The following is a 26,122-nucleotide window of genomic DNA, read 5'->3' on the forward strand; positions in this document are numbered from 1 at the left end:
TGGAGAGGCAAATAATGATGGCGTAGAGACATCACTCACCCAGGCCATGCTTGTGGGGAATTGATTATGGGTCATAAAAGAACCTCTATCAAGTAGATAGAGCCATGCTGTCACCATAACATTTGGATTGGGTCTGATATAGCCTGGTGGTAACAGAATAAAAATGTAATTTGTTCTTCCCAACGTCAGACTTACCTATACAGGAAAATAGGGCTTGTTGAGAGGTGCCAACTCTTTTTAAAGCCCACCCAAAAACCCCAGGGAAACAAATTCTTTGAAGGGTTTGTTGAATCAGGACTTCCAACCAAGTTAATTTATCACATTCAGCTGGATATAAATCTGGATTTTGTTGGTGCAGATAACGTCACCCAGTTCCTCCAAATAACTAACCAAGCCCCCAGGGCCTGTTATCTAAAGCAAGCAACGGGAAAATACCAACTCCCAGTAGTGTCAGGGCAGTACACACAAGACTATAAACAAACTCAAGAGGTATGGGGTGGGGAGCTAATGACATTTATGATGAAGGCTAATTTATCATCACTATTTTTGAGTGTTGAATAATATAGTTAGTATGTTGAAGCATTGTTGAGATTGTGCAAGTAAGGTTGTGCTTCAGAAATTCATTTTTATCTTAACCTTATCACATACTTTGGCTATAAAAACAACAAAACAATTGAGAAGTGGCAATAGTGGGGGGGGGGAAAGATATATCACAGTTCAGAGGCTAATATCCACATTCTGTCAACAGATGCGAAGTGTGTACTGCTATAGATTTTATCTTGATTATAATGCAAGATTGTGGGTTTTTACTCCCTATGGATACCGATTTATCAAATCGCTTGAGAAACAGGTTTCGATGTAGACTGAAATGTAACATTAATTTATACGGAATACAAATCAATGCTTAACAATAACCAACACCCCATTAAAGACTAGGTCCTTCGCACATCACCACTTTATGCCACAATAGGCTGTACCACTATGGGATAGCAGAGATCCATAGAATATGACATAGGCATGTTTATTTAATTTGGACTGTTTTCATAACCTTCCAAATAGGAGTACTAAACATTTTTCTCATGCTCAATACAGTCATCATCCCAATTCTTAGAGAATTTATAAAAATATTTTACTCCAATAACCTGATAAGGTAAAAATAAGTGTTTTATAGCAAATTATGAACAGACTCACTAGCTATGAGTAGAGATGCTAAGTTGCAATCCAGAAATCCCTCTGGTACCATTAAATCTACCACTGAATTGGGACGCTCACTGCTTCTTTTGCCCATTCCACTTCCTTTGTTCCCCTCCCTGCCATCTCAACCCCACATATTTCAAGTAGGATTCCAGCATGCCACAGGGCAGGTGGATAAAACGACAAGTAGCAGCCGTGTCAGTGGCAAATTGCAAAGGTACAGGGGGACTCTAGGGTTTCCACTGACCAACTAATACAGAAATTGAGTTCATTTTAAATGCCATACATTCATTACTGACTCACACGCTTCCACTTTCTTTTATGTGTTTTGTTGCCCATTTCATACTGGCAGGTTTTTTTTTAAGGTGCAGAAGCATCTTTCAAATCTACATGGCTAACTTCATAAACAAATCCCAAACACTAGTCTGACATGCTTTACATTTACATTGTTAAACCACCTAGAGTAATCGTAAAATGACAGGACTAATTGCATAACTCTCCAGGAGACTGAAGTACTTTCAAATTCTCCCACCAGGGCAATTTCATATGTCACAAAACTGCAGCAGAGATGATGATAGACAATAGCAACCATTGAGTAAGATGATGATTGTGTGATGGGTATATATTTAAACCCATGCTAATGTAAAATTAACTCACCCGCGAGGCATCCATCATCTTTTCCCCAGGACTGCAGTTCCATGACCCCCCATTCCCTAATTAGGGGAATCTGGGATCAATTTTGTGAGTGAAAAAATTACCCTGAGAAAATAATGGGGTGATTATGTTTTCTCTCTCTCTCTCGCTTAAATTACTAGAATTTCAAAAGCAAAACCAAAAACAACACATTTGAAAGAAGTTGCTGCACCTGTAAAGACACTCTTTAAGCCGACTATGAAATACAAAAAGTGCACTCTTCTATATCTACATATAAAACATATTAGAAATAAAACTTGTGTAAAATGTTTGCTGTGCAAACTATAAAAAGTCAGTCAGTCTATTGTTTTTCCTATATATTTAGGCCAGATTCTCTTGCTTCCTATTGCAGAGAATCACTGTTATCCAAGACCAGCCCACTGATGTTTGTGGTTGAGAGGTCTGCGCCGTCATCTTCAGTGCTGTCCACAGATTCATCCTCACTTTGCCCTGCCATCATGACTTGTTGAACAGCCAAAGTAGTACCATCAGACGAAAGAGATTGCAGACTGTCTACATTCATGTTGACTGGGGCTGTAATTGTTACAACGGCTCCTGAGAATGGAAAGGAAAAACAAGGGTCCAGTTGGAACAACAATTCAATTCTTTTACAAAATCCACACTTCTTATTCTGAAAAACCTATTAATGAAAAGCCAACAATCTGAAAATTAAGAGTGAATGAAAGTTGAATAAGCTATTTGAATTATCTTTCTCCATACAAGGAATTTTGAAACAGAGATGTCAGTTTTAGTCTATTGAGATTTCTGAGTTTTGAACATCTTGGAACACATTTCTCATTTATCTTAATAAACAGTGGGTTTGTACTTTTAAAATTGGGCTGCCAATGAAAAGCAATTCCAAAGCTGTTAACTTTTAAGGCTACAATTCTACCGTGTTTCTCATATTATAAGACATGTCTTATATTTATTTTTTCCTCAAAAAAACACACTATGGCTTATTTTCAAGGGATGTCTTATTTTTTTCCTTCTCCTCCTGCCGCGGCTATCATTGCTGCTGCGCCTATCACTATGTCTTATTTTCGGGGTATGTCTTATATTCCTTGAATGCTTAGAAATCCTGCTATGGCTTATTTTATGGGTATGTCTTAAAATATGAGAAACAGGGTATATACAATTACTTGAGGACAAGCCCCAATGAACAAAGTGGAACTTGCTTCTGAATAAACATGTGTGAGGCTGAAAGTGTGTACCAGACACAGGCATGTTTAACCACATTGAGCCATTACAGACCTCTGTTTATATGAATGGTGCCGATACATAGGAGGGCAAAATAATCCAATTTGGCACATGGATTATGTGATCCACGAAGAACTGCTGCTATGCTAAGGGCATGTTCCTAATTGCCTGATCAGTGCTGATGGAGGGAGCTACAGCTGGGTAGAGGTGTCCCTCTACTAGGCTCTGGTGAGCTCCACTGGCTGCAGAGGCCCATGCTGAAAGCACAGCTGATTGGGCAGTTACCACTGGTGGTAACTAGTGTAGATCCTCCCCAAACAGGGTGCTACAGTGCTGAAGCAGGGCTGGGGATGAATCTGGTGGATCCTCAGCAGGCCGACTGCCGGAAAAGAGGCCCAATTCAGACCCACCCCCTGCTGCACCAGCCTGGAGCTGGCATGGCAGAAAAGGAAACTGCCCCCAAGTCTGCCTTCGACAGTGTGAGCAGCAGCGCTTCAAGTTGGGGGTTAGAATTGCTCTGAAATCCATTTACTTCAAGGGTTTATTTTTACTAGAGAGATTGCACCCCTTTCATTGATACAAACTACTTGCAAAATTGTCTGACTCAGGAGAGTCTCTAAAACATCCAGTTTGCAAAGAGTAAATAAAGTAGCTGAGGAATCTGCTCACCATCTGACATTGTAAGTTCATTTGATTGATGCTGAGCTACTCCTGATGCAATGGAGTCTGGCCAGAACCTTTGAACTGGTCGGTTTTGAGCTGTTTTCTTCTTTGTTTTTGGAGTTTCAGAACAGCTGGAGTCCAACATTGGCTGAAGAATTCGTCTTCTAGCATTGATAAACCTAAAATGACCAAAAATGAATCTTATGAACACATCCGTAAAATTAGACTCTCTATACCTAAGTCCAGTGGTAAGCAGGAACACAAACACACACACTTGGCTGATACAAAGGAAATATGATTCTGCTGCCTTTGGGTGTGGTAGAGAGTTCCCTGCAGGGAGCTTTCTGGTATACTGAAATTTAGTGCTTAGCAGGATCACCTCCATACATTAGTCAATGTGAAGGGAGGGTGATTCTGCTTGGCCCAGGTGCTCCTTGTTTCTCCCGTCCTGTCAATGGAGAGGAGTGGGGAAACAATCACTTTGCCAATCCTTTGTTCAGATCTTCCCAAAGCACAGAACATGGGCCTGATAAAGTGGTACCAAAATGCAAATCCTGCACAAGGGATTCTCACAGCTGGGCAGGACAATACACCTGTCAATCATGTGGCATACTCACTTGTCAAGGATGATTCCAGTAAGGATCTGGCCCATGAGCACCTCTGCCCTACATCAATCACGTCCAGTTTTAGTGTTGCATAGAAGCCCAAAGGAAAATGCTGTATATTTCTATGTGACTTTTCAATATACAGTGGTACCCCGCAAGACGAATGCCTTGCACAACGAAAAAATTGCAAAACGAAAGCGTTTTACGATTTTTTGGACGACTTGCAAAATGAAGCCGTCTATGGCCGTGCTTCGCAAGACGAAGCAGCCTCATGAGTGGAAGGGAAGCCGCCGCCGCTGCCACTGCTGACCTTTAGGACTCCGCGAGTGACGTCCACGGCCGCCGCTTCTGCCTCCTGTGGCGGCGCGGCGCTCATGGCGGCCTCCGCGGCTCCGGCCTTGCCCTCCTCGGCGGCCTCCGTGGCTCCGGCAGGAGCAGCAGCGGGGATCGCCAGGCGGCCCTTGGCGGGAACAGCAGCACCACCTGAAGGAGCGGATGCTGCGGCGGGAGGAGACCCCGCGACTCTGGCCTTGCTTTCTCCCATCTCTGTAAATGGCTTCCGGACTCCTTCCAGACCCCTGGCCCTCCTCCTGCTTCCCCCTTCCCAGAGCCTTGAAGACTTCTGGCCGTGGCGGGTGAGTCGGCGCCTTTTTTTTTTTGCACTTCTTTTTTCCCCATAGGAATGCATTAATTAAATTCTCACTGCATTTCTATGGGAAACTGCGCTTCGCAAGACGAAATTATCGCAACACGAAACGACTCGTGGAACGAATTAATTTCGTCTTGCAAGGTACCACTGTAGGTGAATTACGTAACACAAAAAAGTGGCATATTCGTTGTATCTTACCAGTTGTTAACCTGAAGTAATGTCAGATTGGTTTGTGCTGCTATCTGTTTTTTCTCATCCTCTGTTGGATATGGATGCTACAGGCAGGAAAGGGGGTGGAAAAGGTATAAGAACTTGCTTTTTGACTCTTTAAAGATATGCAATAAGCACAATACAAAAATCTGCAACCATAAAGCAAAATGAATACAATTTAGTGCAGGATTAATTCTATGCTAATTAGATCATTTCTGACCAGATAAACTAATTTTTGACAACACACATCACAATGATTTCATATGTGTAGATTGAAATTTTCATTGTTTTATGTAATATGCTGATTTTATGACACCAATTACAGATAATGATTTATTACTCCAATAATGAAAGGAACATTATTATTTAGACTGCTACTTCTGTGAACTTGAAATACTCACTGCTATTACAAAAATCAACGCATTCTCATCCCTAGTACTCCAAATTCTATAGTCTCTGGTGCTAGTTCCCATAAAAAATTATTCACAGGAAAGGAATTGAAAAAGACTGCAAGGGAAAGGAAATCTACAATAACTTCAAGGATTCTGTCACCTGCAGGGATCTCCATACTCTTTTTACTCTGTATGTTTTAAGAAACCCTTTAGTCTCAATTTTTGTTGCTATATTAACTTTTATGAAATCATAAAATGAACTAGCCAGTTTTCCCCAGATGTAATGAATTCCCCCCCCCCCCGATTTCTCACAGAAAATTTAAATTCCCTATCTTTTCAGCATATTAGCTGGCAGACCAATCTTTGCTGATATCCCTGATCCATTCACAGTTACTGGCCCAGTTTAGGCATAACTGATAAAACAATTAGCAATTGGGTGCAATATAAACTGAGATTATCAAAATGCTTAGCACAGTAATAGAAGTAGACAGTAAACTGTCAAGCATTTATAATGGGTACATTAAAAAACATTCCCTCCCAGGAAAAAAAGAAGGCAAGTGAACATCTTTAACCTAGCTCTGTGCAAATCTAATATCCAGAGAAGTCATGAAACTTAAAAGAAAGCCAGAAAGGGCTTCAACATCAACCTTCAAATGATAACCATGTTGACCACCACATGATTTTTTTTAAAAAAGAATTAACAATATAACTTTATCCTTAAATGTCCATATGGGGGAGGGGATTATTCTCCCAGCTGTCCTTGCTAGACAGCATGATCCCTGGGGAACACAGCATGTGATAAAGCTGGATTTATCACATTGTGTCATATGGTAGGGATGAAATACTGTGCGGAGGTAAATAAAAGCATTACCAATTAAAAATCTACAAGAAATGTAGCTATTTCTAGTACTATCTATAATATACTTAGCATAGTAATTCTAGTAATTTATCAGGAACTGTTAAGAATTAATACAGACCCAATTTTTTCTCCTTTTAGTATCATAAGATGTTACGCAGTACAGTTCAAAAGAGAATAGTGGACCACATATTACATTTAGCCATGTAGAAAATTCAAGCTATTTTAATACCTTTGGATGAAGCCACCATCACTGGTAGCTTGATACATATATTGCTCTATCTGCTAGAGCTGAAAACACCGCTTCCCAAACCGTACAATTTGAGGGGATTGAGTATAATAAATTTGATCACAAGTACATGGACTGTGGAGCATTCCTGTTGAGCGTTCCTCCCCTACCTCCAAAAACATACAGCCAAAGGAACTGAATTCTTTACAAATGTACAAATAACATGTGAATTAAGAATAAAACCTGTAAAAACTTTTGTCTGATCTTTCAGATCATAATGTAACTGACTATGCATGTAGGTATTACAGGAAACATGTGTGACCCTAAGCTAACAAGGCCCCTTTTGAGAGTGTGGAGTGTATTTAGTAAGGCAATCTGCACAAAGAAACATGCTGCTGCATTCTAGCCCCCTAGGAACTGTACAGATTAACAGAGATATAAATACATCCCTCAAAGGACTACTGTTCAAGGGAGCACAGGATTAAAAAAAAAATCCTCAGCATGATGTAATAAAACCAAAAATATCTCTAAAATTTAAGATCACAAGTTTATATAATAGACATCTAATGAATTTGGGCATGGTTCAACTCTAATATACCAAGTTAATATATTCTGAGTAGGTCTATAGCAGGCACGTCCAACAGGTAGATCACTGGACGGCTATGGTAGATCTCAACAACTTTGGCTCCCCTAAAAAAAGCTCAACATTTTTTACTTGAACCCCCAAAAAGGGGGTAGATCACTGCCAGTTTATAACTCTGTGAGTAGATCGCAGTCTCTTGGAAGTTGGCCACCCCTGATCTATAGAAACTGGATAGTTAAAAGCTTCAGATTTCCCAAAACATTTCCCTCTCATGCGGATACTAGCAGAAATTATCAGAACAGTAGTGGTTCCCAAATCACTGTGATCAACCTTACCCCTATGTGCTGAAAAAGCCAAGACCTCATCACATTTGTAGCATGCTTTGGAAGAACTCCTCTTTTATTTTTTGATGACCCGTCATCTTGATGCAAGATGCTTAAATCTTGGTTTAATTGTAACTGGAGCTGCACAGAGATTCAGAAGTAGCAGGCAGTTACTAACACACCATAATATTATCATTTTTAAAAAAATAGTTCACTAAAATAATGCTTATAATATAAAACAAACCTGTGAATTCTGGATCCTGATGGTTCCAGGTGACAAAGCTTGTGTCACTACTTGACCTTGAGGCGTGACCACAGTCACTGGCTGATACACCGTACCACCTTCAAAGAATATTATAGCAATATTACACTACAGCAAAGGCACAGCTTGATGATAACATTTTCATGTAGATGTCATTAAACAAAGAAAATGATAATTTACACAACACACAAAACTTTAAAACTTTGCTATAATTTTAACTTCGCTATAATTTTATAAAAGCGTTGTTGTTGTTGTTGTTGTTTAAAAAAGAACAGACAATTGCATTTGATTCACCTTTCCATACAGTCATTATTGTGAAGAGGCTAGGCCAGCTGGTTGCATAATAATTTGTATTTAAATAATATAAAATAATGTATTCATCAGCAGCCATTATTATTATTATTTATTAAATTTGCATACTGCCCTTCATCCAAAGATCCCAGGGCAATTCAAAACAGAAAAATAGAAAATGAGGATACAAAACACTTAATAAAACAAACATACCACATGGCTGCTTCAATAGGAGAGCCATAAACCTGGTCCATTTCATTGGCTTGGCCCCCTCCCTCTCATAACTACAGTCATACCTCGGTTTAAGTACGCTTCGGTTTGAGTACTTTCAGTTTAAGTACTCCGCAGACCCGTCTGGAACAGATTAATCCACTTCCCATTACTTTCAATGGTAAAGTTCGCTTCAGGTTAAGTACGCTTCAGGTTAAGTACGGACTTCCAGAACCAATTACACTCATACGCTTAAGTACGCTTCAGGTTGAGTACTCTGTGGACCCGCCTGGAACGGATTAATCCACTTTCCATTACTTTCAATGGGAAAGTTCGCTTCAGGTTAAGTACACTTCAGTTTAAGTACTCTACGGACTGTCTGGAACGGATTAATCCACTTTCCATTACTTTCAATGGGAAAGATAGCTTCAGGTTAAGTACAGACGTCCAGAACCAATTGTGTACTTAAACTGAGGTACCACTGTATCTGCTTCAGTCAACCTGGTCATTTTATCAGTTATTTTGTATGCATTTGTACAGAATGTTCTCCTTTTCCTCATCCTTCCCCATCCCCCCCTTTTTATACCATGTCTACCTGCTTATATGCCATTATTTTAAATTGTAAATGACCTTGACTGCATAGGCAGAAAGGTGGCATATAAACATAGTACGTAATCAAAAAATCATCTCAAGAATTCCTTTTCTTAGCCACTTAACAGACACAAATTACATCTGCAATGAGTGCAGTGTTTGAATTTTTATTCAGCGCTTCCTACCTGCAACGGTTGCCATAGTTACATTCCCCTGCTGCAAGGCTGATGCAGGTACCATAATCCCCTGGGGACTGAGTGTACCTGTGATGGCACTTTGAATTGGCTAGAAATAGTAAACAACAAAAATTACATGAACTTATAACAAAGGATGCTCCTATCACTTTTAAGTTGAAATGGTACTGTACCAAATATGAGATGTTCAAAACATAAACCCGATGAGGATAATGATGATGTCATCACTACCAACCAGTATGATCAAAAACAGTGATGAAACTAATATGAGAAGGAAATTCAATGAAAGGAGGTGGTAAATAACCTAGATATTTCAGTTTGACAGTATGTTGTGTTTATATTTGGTTTTCCAAATGTGGGTTTTCTTCTCCACATTGAACCACCTATCAGAATATAGAACAGATATGAAAATTCTGGATCAGAAGTAATCCAGCTGACAGTGCTTATCCCATTTAATATTAGGCTAGTCACATGCTACTGTAATCAAACTGTTTGTAAAAGAGACAATTGATAAATTTTAGTCAATTGCCTACATATTTAGGAATTGTTATTCTACAATAATTTAGAATATCCCAACATTTCTATTAAAATGGTTATGCAAATATGCTTATGGCTGCAACCTGGAAGTACGTCTTACTGAACTCATTGGGACTTCAGAATAGACTTGTTTAGAATTGTGTTATAAGTAAAAAAAAATATGGCAACCACATGTACATTCAGAATATATATAACACTGTATTGTTGGGGATGAAATTCTAGCCCTTCTAAAGTTAATGGCATGAATCCTCACAATTAAACATGGTCAATATTTCATTCTTTCCACAAAAAATGTAAAGTTTCAAGCACTTAAAATTTGAACTTTTCAGATCTTTTACAAACTTAAAATTTATCTAATAAATTCAGCCAAATCCACAGGTAAGTCTAGATGACAATGCAATTTACAATTAGTACACTGACATGGGGCTGGCATGATGGATGCAATGAAACACAATGAACAAGTTCAAAAACATACACCAGTATCTTAATATTAATCGTGATTAACTTAATTTATGCCATGGAACTTGTGAGCAGATGTTGTCTGACTGGCTTCTAGGAGAGCTCTCACGGTATGAATGGTGCTAAAGTTTTGAGAGGTGTGCTCTGAAATTATAGCGGTACTGATAGCATTTTATGTTCAAGGAAAAGAGGGGGAATGAACAAGATATGAAATTATCTACCAACTTCTGTTCCTCCAGTTACTAGCAATTCAGTTTCAAAAATATAATACTTCTGTGTAGCAGTTGTTGGTTTTTTACACTTTCCAATAAATTAAACAAAGCAGAGTATGGACACATTTTTCATTATAGGTGTTATGTATAGGAGGGCTCATAGCTCAATGATAGAGCAAATATTTTCCAAATGGTTCCAGGCTTAAAGTCTGGTATCTCCATAAAAGGATGTAAAGTATCAGGTACTTGAGGCCTTATAACAGACTCTGCCAAACAGAGCAAACAATTCTGAGTCCAAGAGATCTGAATTCGTCCCCCTCCCCAGCAAGACAGATAGGAAATGGAGCATTCCGTGACTGACGTAGCAGGTGAACAGCTACTGCTGGGTCCTTATGAGCATGGAATGCAGGCTGTGGGATGTGAGGAGCTTTATTTTATGTCCTGAAGCCTTGTGTATGTGATGAGAGAGCAATCACAGAACCCTATTTCTACATACAGATCACCCCTTGCTTGGATTATCTACAATGAGATGAACAAAGGCAACCCCAAAATTAGGCTAAGGAGGTAGTGGCAAAGAGGTGCAATGATAATTGTGTCATTTTTGCTCTACTGCTCACATTTTCTGGTGACTCTTTCCATGAAGACAGCTGCTCCAGCAAATCCAAGCTATCTCTATCATGTTTAAAGTTGCTGGACTGCAGACAAAGAGTTGATAGATTATGATCATTCTTTAAGAATTACATTTCCATGTACGTGACTACTAAGAAAAAGGGAGATCTTATAATCTTAACAATATCACAAATCCTTAAAAACTTCTAGCTTGCCAGTCACAGATCATCTATTTGTAAATTGCATGGTTTATAAATTCAACCAATATTAACATAGTAATTTATATTTTATCTACTCTTTCTTTCTTTGTTTTTAAAACTAATCTTACCTATCCTGAGTCTTTGGGATAACGTAGATTATAAATCAAATAAAGAAAATATATTTCAGTTAGCATGAAAGGTACCTGGGGTTGTAGAGGTGAATAAGGACTCCCAGATTCTCCACTTAGCAGAGTTTCACTGTTCATTTTCGTTTTCAGACAGGCAATATAGCGACTACAGAAATCCTTACAGAGCTCATTAACTTTTTCTAGCTCAAGCAGATGAATTCGTAGAACCTGAATTGCCTTTACCATCTAAAAGAGGGAAAAGAGAAAGAATTCAGAGATAAGTAAAAATTCAGAGATAAGTAAAAAATGAAAACAAATATTTGCATATGTCGTTTACAGTTGCTCAATATATGTTTGAGCTACTTTTTTTGCTTATTTTCAAGAGGGCTGTTTATAATTATTGTTGCTTTCTCCTACCCAGGGAATGTGGGAAACTGTGTACTGTACACTGTTAATTGGTTGCACAAAACTGGGGACTGCCCACAGCATGTATAGGCTATATAAATGCATTTTTCTACACAGATCTGATTTGTGCAGATTATAATGTATTTAGTCCATCTTTTCCAGTTTTTTTCTTGTACAAGGCTACAAGTTTCCAATGAACAACATGCAGAGATTTTCACATACCCATCTTCCTTATAATAAGTAGGTGAGCTTATCAGAGATAGCAATATGCATTATCTTCAAGTGTCAACTCAAGTACAATCAGATGTGCATTTGGCACAAAGCCAACCACTCAATTTATTTTACTTGTTAAGAAAATGCAGCCTCAGAATGGCTTACACTTACGGAATAAAAAAATACAATAATTAAAACATAAAATTACAAGATGATGCAATCTACAATCAATGGCAGACGAAAATGTGGGAAAGAGTCAGGAGTAATCAACACTAAAAGCAGAAAAGGCATAAAAGAATAAAAGCTCTGAGTAAAAAGGAATCACAAAGAGCACAATGAAAATCCACTTGCACAACAGGACTTCTGGTTTCTCATCTTTATCCACTGCAGCTGCCCACACGCCCCAAGAATCTTGGGTGGATTTTGAGGCTGGGTGGAAGGATAGAGGAAAGTAGAAGCCAGGTGCATAGCTAGCTGCTCCGGCACCTGGAGCGGCAGGGGTGGGGCGATCCTCCCACAGGGGCGGCGTGGAAAGCTGCCCACGGAGTCCGCCTGGCGGACGCAAGCCCCCATTTTGGGCAGCACGGGGCCCCGTGCCACTCCCAGGAGAGACACGTGGCTTGGGTGTGATGCAGGCCAAGCTCTGCAGTAAGTGCCACACCCCGCAGTGTGCCATTTTATCACCCCCTCAGGGATGACACCCGGGGTAGTCCCCCCCCCCACTTTCTCCACCCCTGGTAGAAATATTCCACAAATGGATGTTCACACAAAGGAGAGAGTTCAATAAGCAGACTGAATCTCTGAATGGGTTCTTTGCCTGGTCACTACCTGCCTCATATCAGATGGCAGTGGCACCAGGAGAAGGGGCTCTGGAGATCAGCTCAATATTCAGGCAGGACCTCAGTTATCAGAATCAGCAGGCACAAAATATCATGAAGTTTCCACTTAAGGAACTACATGCACAGCAAAGAGCCAATCAGGGTTCTTTCAAGCAACATATTAAATCAAATGGTTTGTTGAGATGTAAGCCACAAATCCCAGCTGGGTGGGAGGGGAGAGAGAATGGAAGGAATTGAGGAGAGTAGTGGAGGAGGACGAGATGGTTGGACAGTGATGCTTGGACAGTGTTCTCGAAGCTACGAACATGAGTTGGACCAAGCTGCAGGAGGCAGTGGAAGACAGAAGTGCCTGGCGTGCTCTGGTCCAACCAGACTAAATGACTAAACAACAACAACAACAAGTGGAGGAGGACAGCAAATTAAATGCAAACAACCAAAACCCTACAAACAAGAACATCTGACTCACTGGAAAACGTATAGCTATATCAAAAGAGTCTCATGAAGCAGACAGATTAACTACAATCAAACAACTATGTAAAAAAAGAAGGTAGCCGAGTTGATAATTTGCTATGTGATGGAGGAGCTTCTGTCAGTAATACTGACAGGGAATGTCTGCTGCTACTGAGGGCTGTAAATTTCAACTTCTTTTAGTTGACATTTCACAATCCAGTTTTCTCAGTATCAATTTACTTTTTTCAAATATAAAGATTTTATAAATAAATTGAAATCTTCTCTAAAATGTTTTTACTTACTAGATTATCTGTTTCTGGATCTTCACAAAAAAATGGTTTTCCTTCCTTCTCCTGCTTCCTAACAAAGTTTTCAATATCTACATCAAAACTTGCAGACGTTGTGCCTTCTGATCCTTGTGTGGATTGTTCACATTTTTCAAATAATAGTGCTAATAAGGGGAACAGCGGATGTCTAGGAATAAAAAGACAAGCAAATTGTAGGTCTGTGGAAATGTCTATGTGCAAGTCAGTTTGATGAAAAATTCTGAGCGATCTGCACATTGCATACATACAATCCTATTATTTTAGATTATTACATTATTATTACATTTAATATAATAAAATTACATTAGCAATTGCTATGCTAGGATTCGAACTGAATATACTGTGATCTCCCTTATTTGCTCTTCTTATTAGCATGGATCAAATACTGCTAAGTATAGAATCATTTAAATATCAATGTCATCACACAGTTTGACGTAAATGATACTGATGGGTAGCTTGAACTATTGGGTCTCACGTTTTTATTAAGCTTAGTTCAAATAAAGACCCTAAAAGGCCTGAAATTTAATACAATTGTATGTTTTAGAATAAAAATTATCTAGTAGGGATGCCATACTTTATTTTCTTAGATTGTAATGATGTAGCTCTAACAGAAAGAAAGTTTAGACAAATATATAAAACTAAATAAAAGGACTATAAAAAGCTTTGGCGTGATATACGCAACAAACTTTGGACTAGGCACTAATTCAATACTGGTATTAGGAAGGGAAAACTGAGCAAGTTCTATTTGACACCTCCTAAAACCACAAATAGGAAAACAGCATTAGTACAAAGTAGCACCTTTTCCCAAGTCAATGAATGGGGGAGCAGTTGCCCCTACAAATCTAAAGAGAATATTCTAGAGGACTCTAATCCCACCCATGGCTTGGCTGGTGAGGAGGAAAAGATGCATCAGCCTCAAGATCTTATCATGTCTAGAAGAGTGTATGCCCCCTTCCACATGTTCCATGTCTCCTACACACACAAGCATCACCCCATGATTTGAGAACCACCCCATGACCTACTAAAGAGAATGATACATTTTACTACTAGGAACAGCTCATCTTGTGAATACTGCTACCTGTAAATAGCCTGCTTATCTGCATCCATCGGAGTCTGGGACTCTACCGGGGAAGGACTCAGTCCTCCTGCATCTGCTTCCAAGCAGTTTGGATCCTGCTCAGTTTTTAATTCTGTTACTACTTGCATCTGCTGGAAAAGAAAGATGCTTTATATTGCCAACAGCATAGATTCACAACTAAATGGTTCATTTTCTAAGCAAAGAGAAAGCCAAAGGCCTAGTAAGTTGCCAGAAGGTTGGTATGACTTGGCAACCATACAAAAAGAACAAGCATTTAACAAATAACTCATTTAATCCTTGCAACATTTGGAGGCAGGAAGATAGTAGAAAGGTCACTAGAAGTTTGACTCCCATTAGTAGGTTTCTTTTAGTCAATTGTCTGTTACAGAATCCTGCGTTTCATAAGCCAGCTATTTTTGGATAAAGCTGCATATACACTGCTTCAACAAAAATCACTAAGAAATCAGACCTTGAAAACATCTGCAATAGGCAAAATGTCATTTGCAAACAGAAATTATCATTAGAAATAATTCTGTATGCTACACATTTACTTGAAAACTCAATAGAGCTCATTTCCAATTAAGAATGTTTAAGATTTCAGGCTTTATTTTAGCCTCTGGGGTGCATATAATTCTTCAGAGATATTGCAAAGGAAGAACCATTTCACAATTATTGAATGAAAACCATATAGCTTGATTTTTAGGTGTTTCAATATTAAATATTAAATGTTTCACAGTTTGTTCTGTACTGAATACATGTATAAATAAGGACTTTTGTATATATGTTAAAGAGTTTGTGGAAAAAACACGAGAAAGATCCAATATATCTAGTTTTTGATAGGAAGTTGCAGTTTATTATGAATTAGTCTAGTCTTCAGTAAGGTCAATAAAACAATCTAACTGTAGGACTACGGTCACAATATTGTCTTCTATCCATGAAATCTGGGGAGATACTAACTCCTAGCTGCAGCTCTGCACTATCCCCTCGTACTGCTGTGGAAGACCTGGATAGGTTAAAGGACTACTGCTTCACAATTCACAAAGTGAACATTAATGTTCAAATGCTATTACCCATCTTGCAACAAGCTGAATGATTTGAAAAATTAAGAGATAGCTAAGTAAGTCATGAAACCATTAAGAGTAATGCCAAATGAATGCAAGAAGGAGCTATTTGGGCGCTTTTTCTGGAGTTGCTGAACAAACCCAAGCATATATAAAATCAAAAGTAAACTAAGGATGGAATCCTATGCATTCTTACCTCAATAGGACTTACAACTGAACATACATAATATATATGATTGCATTGTAAGTAGTTTACAAATTTCAGGGGATAGTACTATAGTCACTTCCGCTGTAAAATCAGAAATACTGTATATATTTTTTAAAAAGGCATTCTAGAATCACCTAGAAATTTGCTGTGATATGGTGGCTACCATAAACATATTTTCCCTAAAGTCAACTGATACAACTAAGCAAGTAAAAAAAAGACAACATAACCTCATCAGGTGCCTAGACACTTCTCCCCACCCTCACCCCTCATTTATTCAACAAAATAACTGCTAACTGTCAAAATACCACATAGATAAGTACAACATTACCGTGTTTCCCACATTTTAAGACACCGTCTTATTGCTTTTTTTCTCAAAAAACCACAGGGTGGCTTATTTTTGGTGGCATGTCTTATTTTTTTACGGTATTACGGTTTTTACAGCACCTTAAGGTCTTCTTGGCTGGGCCAGGCTGCTGGCTCGGGGCACTGCTGGGCACTGCGCGCCATGCTGCTGGGCTGTCTGAGCGCTGCTGGGCGCTTTGAGCAGCTGGGCGCTCCGCGCGCTCCAGCAGCCATTTCCGGGTGGCGGGACGGCGGCGGCCGGGTGGAGGTGAGGCCGCTGGCTCTGGCGCTCAGCTCCGGGGCTGCTGGGAGCTCCGCGCGCTCCAGCAGCCGTTTCCGGGCGGCGGGACGGCGGCGGCCGGGTGGAGGCGAGGCCGCTGGCTCTGGCGCTCAGCTCCGGGGCTCCTGGGCACTCCGCACGCTCCAGCAGCCGTTTCCGGGCAGCGGGACGGCGGCGGGCAGGTGGAGGCGAGGCCGCTGGCTCTGGCGCTCAGCTCCGGGGCTGCTGGGCGCTCCGCACGCTCCAGCAGCCGTTTCCGGGCGGCGGGGCGGCGGCGGCCGGGTGGAGGCGAGGCCGCTGGCTCCGGCGCTGCTGGGCGCTCCAGCAGCCGGTTCCGGGCGGCGGAACAGCAGGTCTCCTCCGGGCGGCAGAACAGCAGGTGCGGGTGGAGGACGCTGAAGGCGACGTGGCTATTGGTGGCTCGTGTGCTCCATGGGGGGAAGGGAGTGTGCGCCGCCTGGCCAGCCGCGTCTTGTTACTGGTGATGCCGCGCGCTCCGGGCTGCGGGTTGGTAGGCCTCCTCGGCCGGTCCAAGCAGAGACCCGACTGCTGGCTCGGCGCTCTGCCTGGCGCTGCTGCGCGCTGCGAGCGCTCGGTGTTGCAGCAGCCGCCGGGAGGCTTTAGAGTAAATGCCCTGAGCAGCATGAATTAATGCTACTGGCAATCAAGCAAGGGAGGGGAACTTTTTTTGGCTTGACAGACCCGATCTTTCTTCCCACCCCACACAGTGTTTGCAAAGCAACAGAGGCCCGGCCGCTGGCTCAGCACTCCGCCCGCGCTGCTGCAGGCATGGAGATACACTATGTCTTATTTTCGGGGTATGTCTTATCTTTTGCAAATGCTTAAAATTGCTGCCCTGGCTTACTTTATGACTACGTATTAAAAAGGGGGAAACACGGTATATGGTTGACAACCCAAGTGGCTAAACAAGTTCAAGTTCGATAGCAACATTTAGGCAATATTTCACAAAATAATTGTTTGTGTACATGTGTGTGTGGGAGAGAGGCTAAATGACAAAACAATATAAAACCTGGTTCAGCAAGTTTAGAGCAGAAGCTCAGAGGCTGAACACATGCACTGTATGCAGAAGATCCCAGCACTGCCAGTTAAAAGCATCAGGTAACAAATGATGGGAGCTATCTTTGTCTGACACCCTGGAGAGTTGTCTCAGTCATAATAGGCTGCACTGGGCCTATTCTGGCATGCTCTGTGGTATGCTCTCCCCAGGAATAGATGCCTACAGTCTTCCTCATTAATCTTTAGGCACCATGCTAAGACCTTTTTCTTTATCCAGGTCTTTGCTTAATTAATGTTATCTCCTATGGTGATGCTTAGCTTTGAGTGGGGTAGGTAGGACTTGTCCTTATTAATATAATGCTAGATAAGCAATTTATGTACACTTTGTATTGTTCATAGTTTTATATTTTTTCTGGTTTTGAATTGCTTTCATGTATTTTACACTGGCAAGTCACTTTGAGAATTTTTACCGTATAGAGCAACTGATAAATAATTTTTGCTTCTGAAAATTCCGTTGTTTCTTACCTTACTAGGAAGCAGCTTAAGAGCACTATAAAATGGGCAAAGGGCAAGCCAGTGGCATGACTTAGGTACCATATCAAAATAACAGCAGAGGAAAAGTAATATAGATCGGACAGTAGTTTCATGTCTTGGGCACCATAATTATTTAACATATTATTTTTACCTGCTATGATGCACTTCACATTTTTCATTTTTTTATTTAAAAATGTTCTTACTTGTTGCCCATCTTGATAGTTGTCTATACTTAATGTCTGCGTTGCCATCATGGTTACTTAGGGTTCTTATAAAGTCAAATCATCATACCTTAGGGGGAAATCCAAAAAGGTTAGTATTTTTACAGGATGTTATCAAATACAAAATACATAAGTAACATCTGCATGTGCAGCAGCAGAATAGGGGGCAGAGGGGATTGAGAATGCAATCACATGTATTTGCTATGCCAACCTAGAAGATCTCAGGAATGCTCTCAAACCCTTTTTGACAAAAGCAGTCAAGATGACTATTTAAATCATATTTGCCAGAAAAAGTAATAAATACAATAAGGTTAGCCACTTGCTCTTGCTCTTTATCGTAATGAAGAGTTGCACAACAAACGCGCAACTAAAATCACAAGTTAGTGGCACGAAATAAATGATCAAACTTTTATATATGAATTTCATATAGTGGTTTCACTAGCAAAAATAAAAATGTCAAAAGGGACAAATGAAAGCAAATGCGACAAATGAAAGCAGGACAATGAACAATGCAAACCCATTGTGAAAAATTTTGTTTTTCAAAATATTCCCTCTTAAGGAATATTTGATACTGGTCGCAGTCACAAGACCAGATGGCACATACCCTGAAGTTAGATCTCTTTTTACATTTGGAGGTTATAAATAAAGTTGAAAATCATCTAGTAGCTGCGCTAAGGAACAATTACGATAATTTTAAAAACACATGGAATCTCTCACAAAGGACACATATTTTTTTCAGTGGCTGCAACAAGGAATAGCAACTATAAAACTCCAGGCATTTCTCACATAGAACACATATAGCTTTCTTCTTGTGTATATGCTATCTGGAGGTGGTGTCTCTTTGTATGCCAAAGAGAACATTGAGTCCAGCAAGCCAGAAATCCCAAAAGGGGCAGACTCCTCCACATCATCATTGTGGATATTACTACGGTAGGCCCCATTAGGAATTTGGTACAGTGAGCTGCTTCTTTTCTTTCATACACATGTCAAGCAACTTTCCCTAATGTGATGCCCTACAATGTTTTGGAGTACAACTGCTATCAGTCCCAGCCATCATGACCAATGGTGAGGGATGATGGATGGGTGTTATAGTCTAAAGCAGGCATGCCCAAACTCGACCCTCCAGCTGTTTTGGGACTACAACTCCCATTGTCCCTAGCTAACAGGACCAGTGGTTGGGGATGATGGGAACTGTAGTCCCAAAACAGCTGGAGGGCCGAGTTTGGGGATGCCTGGTCTGCAGGAACAGGTTTGGAAAAGTTAATGTAGCACAACCTGTGTAAACTGGGCTGTACAAAAATACAGCCTGTCATCAGTCGTTTCTCCTTCTACAGGGACACTTTTTCTCCTGCTACATATATCTGTGTACAATGTAAAGCTTGGTGTACAACCTGGTTCACAGAGTCCCTATGGATGAAATAAGCAGCCAGTTTAAATGTGTGAATCAGCACACAGATGCAGGCATACATAGCCCTTGAGGATATACATGTGAAGATATATAATCTGTGCACTAAAAATGGGACGATCACTCACATGATGCATCAGATACTGCAGAAAACATGCAGGAGATGCAACATGGAGACATTTTACATTAGAAGAGCATAATTTGTTCCCAAATTACTAACTGCAACTATGCTGGGAGAAGTTTCACCTGAAGAATTTCTGATGGTCAGGTTTATCTTCCTTTGCTTATTTTCATATGCATTTTCAGCAACAAGCAGAGAAGCCTCCATTTTTCTTCCCTAGGCAAGCAAAATAGCATAGAAAGCAAGCAAAAACTTATCATTCCTTTGAAAACTCACTCCCAACCCTGCACACACACACATTCAATGCAGATAGGAGTGGGCAACAAGCAGAAAGTTGTCAAATTAGGAGCTACAAAGAGTCTCATATGGAAACAATCTACATAAAATACAGGTTGTCAACAACAAACAGTTCTTGTAACAGGGGCTCTCAAGCTTTACAAACACCAGGAAGTTTCATTGTATCAGGCTGCTTTCATTGTATCTATCAATGTGTAAAACATAATCTGTGGCTCTCATGAGCTTGTTTCTCAACCTGTTGATTAAGCATGGTCCTGAAAGTTCTCAAACTTTAGAGATAGAAAGTAGCTATCAGAACTACTGTGTCTACCCATGTATCGTATTCATGCTGTTAGCTCATTCACCAGAAATATATGTGAACCAAATGCCCCAGTTCTTTGAGTTTTGTTGTGGAAATGTACTTCCAACAAATCAATTTTGGGGCAGATAGGGCTCTGTTTAAAAATATATATACACGCCTAAATTCTCAGGAAGTAGCCTTTCATTTACTACCTTATTCTGGATTAAAGAATGTAATGGAAATACGTAAGATCATGAGAGAAGAGATTCCCAAAGGAATTGCAATCTATTTTGTTAGTAGCTCTTCTATTTTCGGCAGTCTACCCTGGGGACAACTTTGGAAGAAATCTTGCCATCCTTAGTGTACAGTTTCAAATGGTAGTTTCAAAATGTTACTGGCTACCATAACCAGTGTTTTTAATGGGGGTACAAGGGGATACACATACCCCTAATCATTTTGTGAATCTAAGTTTGGCCTCATTGAGAGGCAGTATTTCAATGAGTAGGAAAATGAGAGTACTCCTAAACATTTTTTTAGAAAAAAAGCACTGACCATAAAAGATGAAAACCCCTGGGCTGGTTCCAGGGTGAGGAATTTCCTCAGTGATTGAGCTGTTTTTTTTAAATAATTTGCCAGCAAGGAATGGGTAACTGATTTCATATTTACTCTATAAGAGTTACGGTACTTCAATCACAATTTACTAAAAGCAAATGAAGTCTCAACTGATACATTAAACTGGTTCCATAACTATATTTTTTCCTAATTTTCTGTTCACTTGGAGTTTTTTTCTGATGACAGTCCCTTACCTTGATAGCAAACAGACATGTTCACACCAAAATGATTTCCACAGTAAAAAGCTGATTGCACAAAACAACACAATACTATGGCATTCAAACACTAAATTAGGAATTTGAACAACTCCTTACTACTAAGTATTTTGCCCCTTAACATTATTCTAGGAGACTTATAATAGCTTTGACTTTTCAGTGGGGTTGCTCTAGGATATATGACCTGCAAAATGCACTTTAGAAAAACTGTTAAGCGTTTTGCCACTTTATATTTCACTAGGGGTTGCACCCCTGCTGACTCCACTTGCCAACCCCTTAGAGCATCCCCTTCCTATCCCATGCAATTACTACGGTATGATCACTTTCCACCTTCCCAAACCCATTTCTGAAGCCACTTTCCCCTTCATTTTGAGGTTCCCTTTTGCATCCATTTTCACCTTCATCTCCCCACTGCCTTTGTGCACCCTCTTGCACACAAACCGCCACCATGGTAACCTCCTGCATCTTCCTCTTCCCACTTTTACCTTCCATCCCATTATGAAGCTACCACCCCCTTCTATTCTTCAGACCCTTTCATGTCCCTGCTTTAATCTTCAACAGCTTTACCATACCTCTCACTCCCTTGTTTTTACAACCTTTTACACCTCCATTTTCACCTTCACCCCCTTCTGCCATGGTCACTGCTATTTTGCAAACTGCCTTCTTTTGCTCCCCACCTCATTCTGCATGCAAATCCAGGATTGTAATGCAGTACTACTAATTCTCCAAATGGGCACGATGACAGCCTTACAGTAACACAAATTATTAGAACCGCTCCCCAAATGCGAGCTTTTTGGTGATGTTGGATGTATATGTACTCTCTTTTCACTATGCAGAGGTGTAGCTAGGGGAGCACTGGGCGCCACACTGCGGGGGCAGCACTTACCATGGGGCCTGCAGCATACCTGAGCCAAGCATCTCTCCTGTGAGTGACACAGTGGCTTGGGCACCTGCAATCTGACCACAAATCTTGAATGAAGAGATCAATAATAGCAGAGTGTAGAAATTTAGATATGGGAACCAAGCTGTGCACACATTATTGCTGAATCATTTCAGATATCATAATTGGCATCAGCTTGGCCAATCAGCTTGGCCATCCACATATACTTGCTGAACAAAGCAGTAGCAATCCAAATTAAAATTACTTCTTTCCAAGATCTAATCTTGCAAGTCTGAAATTCATCAGAACTTAAAGGTCTAGTACAATCATCTAGTACAATGCAGGAATCTCAACTAGATCACACATGAAAAGATGGCCATCCAACCTCTGCTTAAAAACCTCCAAGGAAGAAGAGTCCACCACCTCTTGTGAGAGTCTATTCCACTGTCCAATAGCTCTTACTATCAGAAAGTTATAACTGATGTTTGGTTGGAATATCCTTTCTTATAACATGAATGCATTGGTTCAGGTCCTAGCCTGCAGAACAGGAGAAAACAAGCTTGCTCCATCTTCCATGTGATAGCCCTTTCTATATATTATGTTGGAAGCCACCCAGAGTAGCTGGGGCAACCCAGTCGAATGGGTGGGGTACAAAACTATTGTTGTTGTTGTTGAAGATGGCTATCATATCTCCAACACTACAATTCTGTGATTCCTCTCAAATCTTCTCTTTACCTGACTAAACATATCCAATTCCCTCAACTGTTCCTCATAAGGCTTGGTTTCCAGACCCTTTATCATGTTGGTTACCCTCCTCTGCACACATTCCATCTTGTAAATATATTTCTTAAATTGTGCTGCCCAGAACTTGACACACTATTCCAGGCATGGTTAGGACTATTACTTCCCTTGATCTGGACACTATACTTCTGTTGATGCAGCCTAGAACAGCATTAGCTTTCTTTGCTACTACATCACACCGTTGACTCATGTTAAGTTTGTGGTCTACTGGGACCCCTAGAGCCTTTTCACATATAGTAATCCTGGTGGCCTCCATCTTAAATTTGTACAGCTGGTTCTTCCTACCTATGTGTCCACTCACCGTTATGGAGGGAATCCTGTTTAGTTTATTTTTTATTATATGCTTAAATTCAGCATGTTGCCACATCTGATCTGAGATCTACCTAAGTGTAGAACCTTACATTTGTCCCTAATGAAATTCATTCTTTTAGTTTGGGCCCAGTTCATGAATCTGTTAAAGTACGGTAATCATGAATCCAGATTTTATATTCAGCTGTATTGCCTACCCCTCCCAGTTTGATGTCATCTGCAAATTTGATGAGCACCCCCTCAACACCTTCATCCAAGTCATTTATAAAGATATTGAATAATGGACCTAGAGAGAACCCTGCGGCCCCTTCCTTGTCCCTTTTTTTTCATGAAGAGGAATCGCTAGTGAGCAGCTACAAATTCACCCAACAGTTACCACGTCCAGCCCACTTTTTAATAGCATTTTTTACAAGATAACAAGCTGGCAACCAAGGTAATTGGTACAGATTTGGTGCAATCTGATCTGACCTCCCTAGCCGCAACTAGTAACAGGGTAGCCATATTTTGCACTGCTGAAGTTTCTGAACCATCTTCAAATGCTGCCTCGTGTAAAGTCCATAAACATAATCTGTACTGGGTGGTACAAGAACATGGATAGTGAGTCAAGTTCTGACCTCTCTAGATAAGGTCACAGTTTGTATACCAGCCTAACTGGTACTAAGGTTATGTGCATACTGGCAACAGCAACACCAGTCTCATTTCCCAGTACTGTACAGGAACATCTTTTGCAAGTATTTCACTTGGCTCAATTTATATGCAAATCTGAGCTAGTTTTGCATACCAATCTTTCAGAATCTAGTGTCCTTGAGAATGACTTTATTCTCTTTATTTATGTGACCAAATGTCAATGTTTACTTATTAAACTCTGTAAATATTTTTGTAATTTGATTCACAAGTCCAGAATTAAATATCCTGAGAATCTTAGTTTCCCTCAAAAATAGGACATTTCTGTTAGGTTTGCAAATATAGGCTTGAAAGTATACAGTATAGACAATTCTTGCTGACATTGATGGAACAGCTGAACAAGACTGCCAGAGTGCATTTCAAATGGATTTCTTAATGTGTCTACCACACTCCCCCCCCCCAAAAGTGACCAAGAAAATTACGCAAAATTAGCAAATCTGTTACATTTGTTTGATTTATACATGTAAAGAGATCAGCCCTTTTTTGACACAGAATATACATTTATTTATATACAGAACTCTTGTATGTATGTTGGTTTAGAACAAAACATGCATACTTCCACTTATACCACAGAACTAGTAAGAATTGTAGACAAGGGCAACACAGTCAGTTACAGATCATCAGGTTGGTGAGGAAATTTCTCCTAGCCCCTGAATTTGAGTGCCTGCAAATCAGCATTTATCCTTTAAAATGTGGTGCTTTTCTTAAATCCCAGCACTGTAGTGTTACATATACTGCTTCCTCCTGGTTTTTCAAAAATGAATTGAAGGTCTGCCCAAGAGGGGCTCTGAAGCAAATTTTTCTTCAATGTGTTTTTAAAAGACAGCTGTTACCATTTAAATTTAAATCATTTTATTTCTTGGTTTCTTGCCTAATGCATTTGAACACTGGAACCTGAACAGGGTTATAAGCAATGACCTAGTGCAATAATAGTGAACTGGCACTTCATGATGTTTACCAACATCATAATCAAGCTGAGCCTGGAGAACATGATCTCACACACTTTTTTTAAAAAGTGGTACTTGCATCAAGGAAAATGTCATACTTTCCCAGTTCTGTCAGAAGTTGGCACTTGCACTTTCAATGCCAGTTCCAAAGATATCTTCTCCCATATACAGCCAAGTAAAAAACTGCTAACATTTACTCAGGGGACAGGTGGATGATCTGTTGTTTTAGTCCTTTCCAAAGGGTGTATGGGTGTATTTACGTCTCCACCACTATTTTTTTTATGTGAAATACATATTCCCGGCTTTCGTTAGGATTGAAGGCAGGTCACTAAGCAAACATCTGGGGGAAAAGGCTCAGAAACCAGGAGGCGGCAAAACGCCTCACGTTTATTAGCAACAACCGGATTACACATAGCGACAATTCCCATGGATTTTCCCAACACTTAACAACGCCGCGTACCCGCCCGCCCCCCTCCGCCCCGGTTTGTGAGGTGAGGAAAAGGAGGGTTGTTTGAAACGACGACGAAAGGCTCTTCCCTCACGGAAAGGGAGCCCGAACCGCACTCGAGGAAGCAAACGGACGCGCGGAGCGACCACCAAGCAGCTGCCACAACCCCCCGGCTCTCCCCGCCGCTTCCAAGTCCACAGCGCAGGAATGTCCCCGAAAATGGCCCCCTTTTAAATACCGCCCTCCGCGCCGCCTCGCGCCACAAACAGCTGTTGCCCTTTCCCTCCCCCCCCATACCTACTCCACCCCCTGAGGCGCGCGACACCTTCCCTTTCCACGGAGCGCGCGCGCGCACGCGCCGCCTCCTACAAAAGCCAACGGCCAGTCGGCGGCTGTTCCAGAAATTTCCTCACTCCCCCCTCCCTTTCCTCGCGCCTGCCTGCCGACGCCCCTAACACCCCCCCCCTCCGGGTAGGTTACGGTGCGGATGCCCCCGCCCCGCTATTCCGTATGGCGGGCTCGCCTCCCCCCCACTCTGCCCACATCCCCGGGCCTGTTTGCGCGGCGGAGCCAAGACGGCCGACAGCGGCGGCGGGCGCGCCGTGATGGATGGCTGGCTGGCTAGGAGCAGGTTTGAGTGACAGCGCTTACCTGGGTGCCAATCTTCGTCACACTGACAAGCGGCTGCAGCAATCGGGACCCGCACCGCCGCGACGCGCGTCACCACGCACATACGGCCTCATCCAATCGCCTGCCGCGCCGCGCCGAACGCCACCGCGCTCCACCAGGCGTCTCATCAATATTCAGCGAGGGAGCGGGGCACGTCGTGTTTTTAGATACGCCCACCGCGACGCACGCCTCG

At 41.1% G+C, this 26,122-nt stretch overlaps 1 protein-coding gene across 17 annotated transcripts; it reads right to left on the reverse strand.

The window, feature by feature from the left end:
* Positions 1 to 1,005: 1,005 nt before the first annotated feature.
* Positions 1,006 to 26,119, reverse strand: PKNOX1 (PBX/knotted 1 homeobox 1). Of its 17 annotated transcripts, none has more exons than XM_035115582.3 (13): positions 25,912 to 26,008; positions 19,913 to 20,003; positions 18,244 to 18,331; positions 14,599 to 14,729; positions 13,497 to 13,668; positions 11,363 to 11,533; positions 10,968 to 11,045; positions 9,134 to 9,233; positions 7,839 to 7,936; positions 7,607 to 7,735; positions 5,200 to 5,276; positions 3,754 to 3,926; positions 1,006 to 2,442 (listed from the first exon to the last, which is right to left on the reverse strand). In XM_035115582.3, the coding sequence occupies exons 3-13, from the start codon at positions 18,292 to 18,294 to the stop codon at positions 2,231 to 2,233; spliced, it is 1,392 nt and encodes a 463-aa protein (XP_034971473.1). In that variant the 5' UTR covers positions 18,295 to 18,331; positions 19,913 to 20,003; positions 25,912 to 26,008; the 3' UTR covers positions 1,006 to 2,230. The 17 variants fall into 17 exon arrangements, with proteins under 17 accessions (XP_034971473.1, XP_088523982.1, XP_034971474.1 ...); XM_088667856.1 differs by lacking the exon at positions 25,912 to 26,008 and adding an exon at positions 25,558 to 25,642; XM_035115583.3 differs by lacking the exon at positions 19,913 to 20,003 and having other exon boundaries at positions 25,912 to 26,119.
* Between the last annotated feature and the right edge of the window lie 3 nt (positions 26,120 to 26,122).

Source organism: Zootoca vivipara, chromosome 4, assembly GCF_965207765.1.
Source record: "Zootoca vivipara chromosome 4, rZooViv2.hap1.1, whole genome shotgun sequence".
Taxonomy (NCBI): Eukaryota; Metazoa; Chordata; class Lepidosauria; order Squamata; family Lacertidae; genus Zootoca; species Zootoca vivipara.

Excerpts from the sequence above, each read along its gene's own strand:
- PKNOX1 (XM_035115583.3), bottom strand. The coding sequence starts at position 18,294 with ATGATGGCAACGCAGACATTAAGTATAGACAACTATCAAGATGGGCAA. Across the intron at positions 13,669-14,598 it reads GATAAGCAGGCTATTTACAG|ACATCCGCTGTTCCCCTTAT; the intron begins GTAGCAGTATTC and ends TTTTATTCCTAG. Across the intron at positions 7,937-9,133 it reads AACTATGGCAACCGTTGCAG|GTGGTACGGTGTATCAGCCA; the intron begins GTAGGAAGCGCT and ends TATTCTTTGAAG.